At 37.2% G+C, this 6558-nt stretch overlaps 1 protein-coding gene across 7 annotated transcripts in view; it reads left to right on the top strand.

Annotated features, from left to right (window-relative positions):
• PNPLA4 (patatin like phospholipase domain containing 4) overlaps window positions 1-6558 on the top strand; it is a 248908-nt gene that overhangs the window by 64946 nt on the left and 177404 nt on the right. Inside the window, exon 7 of one of the 7 annotated variants that reach the window (XM_028841799.2) lies at window positions 438-2017. The exons of the other annotated variants lie outside the window; for them this stretch is intronic. Coding sequence (XP_028697632.1) covers window positions 438-461 — 24 coding nt within the window. The 3' untranslated portion in view covers window positions 462-2017. Of the gene's footprint in view, window positions 1-437; window positions 2018-6558 lie in introns of those variants that run through there. 7 annotated transcript variants of the gene reach the window in all.

The raw sequence follows: 6558 nt of genomic DNA, 5'->3' as shown, positions 1-6558 counted from the left end.
AGGGAGATTACACAAGCTCTGACCTCAACTCTACCCACCTACATGCCATCATGCCCACACATTCTTCCCTTCACTCTTGTGATTTCAAACCATCTTTGTTCCTGTCTATTGAAAGCACCCCACATTCACACCAGAGTGGACCTCTCTATCCCTTTGACAAGTCTTCCTCTCTGTCATTATCAGCTCGTCACCAAGGACTAGATCACTACATTCAGAAGGAGGCCAGACAGAACTCTACAATACTAACAGGAAGAAAGGAAGGCAGGCAGGAAGAGAGGGAGGAAGGGAGAGAGGAAGGGGGCAGGAGGGGAGGAGGGAGGGAGGCGGGGAGATAGGGAGGGAGAGATGGAGGGATGGAGGAAGGAGGGGAGGGGAGGGGAGGAAAGGGAAGGGAAGGGATGGTCTCTTTCTTATCCCAATTTCTTCTTCTAAACCAGGTTTTCTTCACAACTGACCAGTGAACATGCTGTTTTTCTCAATCACCAATGATCTTCACATTGCCGCATGCAATGCCAACCTCAAACCTCAGCTGACTGAACCTACAGCCTCATTTATTTGACAGAGTCATCATCACTCTTCTTACCTTAGGAAACTTTCTTGGTGTGGATGCCTCACACTCCTGGTCTTTTCCTTCTACCTCCCCTGGTGTTTCTTCCTAGCCTCCTTTATTGATTTATCCTTATCTACACAACCTTTAAACATGATTGTGGTACAGCCTTACCGTTTGAATGTTTCAATTTTCATATCTATACGCACTCCCATCCTGGTCTTATGTAGACTAATTACTTGAAATCCTATTTGTCTGCTGATAACAAAATTTTTATCTCCAATTTATACTTCTCATCTGAACTCTAATTTTGTGCATCCAACTCTTCCTTAATAGTTCTACACAGATGCTAATATTCGCCTCAATCTAACATGTCAAAACCAGAAGTCATCACCACAACCAAAAATTAAAACAAAACAAAACAAAAATGGAAAAAGAAGAAAGTAAAAAATCCCTTCTTCCCTTGCAGTGTTTTCCATGTTAATTATTGTCAATTACTCAACTGAAGACTCAGGTATTATTTTTGAGCTCTTTCTGTCCTTCCCAACCTACATCTGATCTTTCAGGAAATCTTATACAGTCTGTCTTCCAAGTACAAGCAGAATCTGACCACTTCTTCCCACTTTCTCTCCTACCTTCTCTAAACCATTTCCATTGTACCCTGGAGGCATAGCATTCACATTTTAACTGGATTCCTGATTCCAATGTTTTCCCTTGTAGACTACTATTAACACATAGGCAGAGAGACACTGTTCTATGATAGAATGGATCATGCCAGCTTCGGCTCCAGCTTTCCAGGAATTCCCCATTTCCCTGGCAGTAAACATCAGTGTCCTTAGAAAGATCTGCAAGGCCCCACATGACTTCCCTCCCACCACTTTATTACTCTTTCTCCCTTTATCATTCTAATCCGGCCAAAATAAGCTTCTTGCTGATCCTTGAACACTCCAATTGCCCTTCCAAGGCATGGGCAATACCTGCTTCCACTTCCTCTTCCCAGAATACTCTTCCCCCAGGCAACCAAATGGCTGGCTGTTTCACCATCATCAAGGTTGTGTGAAAAATGAACTTTTCAATGGCTCAGTCAAGTAGGCAGTAATACCCTTCCCCAAGTATTTCTCAATACTTGGAATTTACATTAAGAAAACAAAAAGTTAATGACAATATCAGGTACTTTTTTAAAAAATGGAGAGATCCATTTTATGAGTTATTACAATGAACTTTTTTAAAGTAGTGCTTCCCAAACTGAATTTTGCATGTAAAAACACCCGGGGATCTTGTTAAAAATGCAGATTCATATTCAGTAGGCCTGGAGAGTCGGCTGAGGATTTTTGTTCCTAATAGGTGCCCAGGTGATATCCATGATGCAGCTGGTCTTTTTGCCACAATTTGAGTAGAGGGTCCTCAGAGGATTTTTAAGAACTTTTAGTAATATACAGAAATACCAAAAGTAAAAAGAAGAAAAAGAAATCATCTGTGTTTTACCTACTCATAAATTGTTATATGTCTTGGTCAGTACAGGCTGCTATAACAAGTCACAGACAGAGTGGCTTAAATAATGAATTATTTTTCCTCACAATTCTGGAGATTGGGAAGTCCAAGACAGAGATGCCGGCACACTTAGGGTCTGATGAAAAGAACCCACTTCCTGGTTTGTAGATGGATGTCTTCTCTATTTATCCTTACATGTTGGAAAGAAGGAAAAGAAGAAGGAAGCTATTTTGTGTCTCTTATAAGGGCACTAATCCCATCCTGGGGGCAGCACCCTTATGATCTCATCACCTCCCAAAGGCCCCACCTCCAAATATCAGCCACTGGGGGTTAGAGACTTACGTATGATTTTATGGGGATATAAAATACGGTTTATAACAAATTATAGCATGTTTAGTATCACTGGGTTTTCTTCATCTATAGAGATTGCACATTCCTTTAGCGCATTTATTCATTAAAATAAGTGTCAAGGATATACCATGCAACACACAAGTAGTGTATTGGATGCTGAGCATACAAAAATAAGGAGAGGATTGGCACAGTAGCTTATGCCTGTAATCCCAGAGCTTTGGGAGGCTGAGGCAGGAGGATCACTTAAGGCCCAGAGTGTGAGATCAGCATAGGAAACATGGTGAGACCCTCATCTCTACAAAAATTTTAAAATATTAGCTGGGTGTGGTGGCATGCACCTGTAGTTCCAGCTACTTGGGAGGGTGAGGTGGGAGGATTGCTTGAATCCAAGAGTTCAAGGCTGCACTGAACTATAATCATACTACCGCACTCCAGCCTGGGTGACAGAGAAACACCTTGTCTCTAAAACATAAAAAAATAAGACAAGTGAAGACTCGGCCCTTCTGGTCAGAGATTTCACAGAAATATTGGACTGTCTGTCTTTTCTTTCCTTTCATCTTTTCTGAAGACAGACAGGTAACAATTCATCATTTGAGGACAGACAGAAGGTAACAATTCAGCATTCAGTGATAAGGTGAAGAGAAGCCAAAATTCCATGTAAACATGTGGACACTGTTTAGAAAATACTGCAACTTAGCATTCCCTTCTGGACACTAACAATCAGAAGTTTAAAAATAGCTCACGATTAACTCAAAGAACTTTGCACATACTTCCTCTGTAAAATTCAGGAACAATTTCTATTACTGATATTTCATCTGAATAATATGTAATTATACAGTGTAGACAAATTAAGTGTGAGATATAAAGGTATTTCAAGAGAAGTACTTCAGAAAGTTCATTCTGAGTGAACAAATACACATCTTATAATATTTTGTTTGATTTCCTTTCTAGCAACAATTTTATTCTGCTGAGAGACACAGTTACTGTAAAACTATCTCATAATATTATATTTGTACATAAAGTTGGATGTTTTGCAAATTGATAATGAGCTAATTCACTTCTGTGGTTCATAAAAATGTAGTATTTCAACAATAGTTTGAATTGTTGTAGGTTAGTTTTTGATATTTGTTTTGAGACGCTGCATTCAGTTGCTCCTGGCAGATTTTACATGCAGAAGAGGAAGAATGACTTACTCTTACACTGCACCTCTGCTGGTCATTCCTCCACTGACTTACTCACAACGTGTTCATTGCCTGCACTTCTGCTGGAAGCCAGCTAGTGTGCTAGTCCAGCCCAAAGGATGTAAAGAGGAATAAGACACGGTCTCTACCTTTGAACATCTTGGTTCAGAAAGAATGTCATGTGAATAAATAAGTATTCTTTCTCAGGAGAAAGGAGAAAGAGTGGAAATAAAGTATTGTGGGCAGAGGAAGGTAATAGGGAAATTGACTGCCTCATCTGAAAGGAACCTTAGTTTTAATTGGTCTTGAAGAATTAAAAACTTAAAACAACCTTATTCCAAGTTTTTTATTCTACTGGGGGCAGGTGAAAGAATTTGATATTAAAAGGTGCAGAGCATTAAAAAAATTGGGGGCAGTTTCATCTTGGCCAAGGTGAAGGAAACAGGAGAAGATGGTTGAATGAAATCTGAGAAAGAATAGGCCAGATTTTGACAGACTTTTCTCCACAGAGGAGAAGTTTAGCTAGAAAGAAAGGACACAGCTTTGCCCAATGATACCAAAACTTAGAGGATGAAAAATATTTAAAGATTATGCAAATTAAACTGACATTTGCATGTAACAATGCATGTATTCCTTTAGCAATATAGGGGAAAAAATCTCAGGGCATTCTCAACCTTTAATTTTGTAAAAATGTTTAATTTCAATATAACTGAAGTTTTATATATATTTATATATATATATGTAATTTATTTATGTATGCATATTGTAATGAAATTGTCCTTATTGGGCTACAATAAAAACCAGTAGTTCTTTCCATCACTCTTCTCCATTTCTGGCATTGCAAATACATGCATTTTTAACTATTTTAGTTGTTTTCTGAAGATATTTACTTCCTTTTTTTAAATAGCAAGCTTATGTTTTTGTTTGTTTGTTTGTTTTTTGGATTTAGATACTATCCACCTATTACTTATTGATTTATCTCTTTTATCACTTCCACTACCATTTTACTTCTTTCACTTCCTCTCCACCTATAATGAACACAGGAATTGGCTAAATCAAGTATACTTTGTTTATGTTATTAACACTATATTTCAGTTATTCACAGTCAAACCATATGATGAACAATGATTGTATTCCCTTCTAATACATCTCTTTGGTTTTCCTTGGAGTTAGTAATTGCCTTTTGTTTACTTGTCTAATTTTTATGTAACTTTTCTTGAATTGTCTCTGACTCTCCCACAGAAATATATGCCTGTTTTCAAAATAACCAGAAACATCTGTATGTTCTTGAACCACTGAACTCATTCCCTCTGGACATGCTGCATAGCTTTGATATTGGAATTTCTTATCTCCATTGCTCCTGTAATTTATTTAGTTTCTCTCTTGTGTTGCCACTACTACTTCTTTACTCTCAGTCCTTTTCTGTTTTGGTAAATCACTCCCTTTAGTAATTTCCTCAGAAAAGATGATACATTTTTCAGACTTTAAATATGTGAGGATATTTGTATTGTATGCTCACATTTGATTGGTGACTTTACCTGGCATTGTATAATGTTCTAGGTGGAGAATAACTTTCACATAGTTTTTTGAAGGAATTGCTTTATTGGCTCCCACCCTCAAGCATTTTATTGCAAAATTCCATATCAACATTATTGATTTTTTTTCAAAGTAAACGTTCTTAACCTTGCAAGTCTGAATTAGGTTAAATTCTTTATACACAATCATTAGTTGGTTTTTTTTCCTCTTGTTCACCAACTGCTGACAGCCAGAACTCCTCTCTCAAGAAATTGACCAACCCAAAGTAAAAAAAAAAAAAATCAGATGCTGAGAGTGATGGTCACCCAGTGAAATAGCAAGGTCTCTAGTGAGTTATTGTACTGTAAAGGTCACCATTAGAAAACAAGAGCTACCAATTGACATTTTAGTGTCACTCTCAACATGGATTGAGCAGTCCAGAAAGACCAAATAGTTGACATAGGTTTTAACATGATATATAGATTAAGGCAAACAAAAAAGAGATTAAAAAAAGAGACTCAGAGGAAAGAGAAAAGCTATCCTTAAAGGAGTATATCTCTACTATTTCTTCTTTTTTTCTTCTGATGTTAGATGCTTAGTGCATTAATTTTGAGCCTTCCATCTTTACAAATAAATATGACAAAGATAGTGAATGTTATGGCATAAAATATTAAAGTATAAAATATATGTTTAGGGACAAAGGTAAGGAACGTCTTCTAAAATAAAATCAGCATAGAGCTTAGACATATTGGACTATTGAATGAGCCTCACTCTGAAATCTTGCCCAGTGTCAAATGCTACTAATAATTTCACACAGCCAAAGCAAAGTCTGGGACCATCCACACTCCTACTTGAATCCTTTCTTCTTTCATTAGGACACGTTCTGACCCTGGGTTCCAACTATGAGTTCTCTAAGCAGTGCTTGTGGGAGCACCCCTTATGCAGAAGGGAGATGCTTCTTTCATGAGACATTTCCAAGTAGACTCAATTACACAGCTTATGTAACATTTTTCAGAAATCTATATCCCTAAGTCTATAAACAATACTAACCAGACCAGTTACAACAGTCTGCTAAAAGTGGATTGTAAAAACTTTGTAATGGTATCTCCCACTAGGAGATAAAATTAGAGTGTTTTCCAAGAGGTCTGACATTTGCAAGCTTACAGGTAAATTGCCCAAGTCATCTTTCTTTCTTTTCCTTGGCGTCCCCAGTAAACAAGAAAAAGAATTCCTAAACTGCTGTTAGCCCTTTTTTTACCAAAGGTTTTAAGATTTTGGCACTAAGGTATTTTTTTCTCTAAACTATATTTTATTTTTTAAAAAAATTAAAAACATAAAGTATGAGGAGATATTTTGAGTGTTCATGTAATTTTAGGAAGTTAGGTGAGCTAATATCAACAGTTAAGATATGCACACAAGAAAACAGTAATAAAGGTGTGCTGTGAACTGCTTAGCAAGAAATAGGCACTTCTC

This window comes from Macaca mulatta, chromosome X, assembly GCF_049350105.2.
Source record: "Macaca mulatta isolate MMU2019108-1 chromosome X, T2T-MMU8v2.0, whole genome shotgun sequence".
NCBI lineage: Eukaryota > Metazoa > Chordata > Mammalia > Primates > Cercopithecidae > Macaca > Macaca mulatta.
The sequence above is the reverse complement of the archived record's forward strand: the minus strand, read 5'-3'. Positions and strand labels throughout refer to the sequence as shown.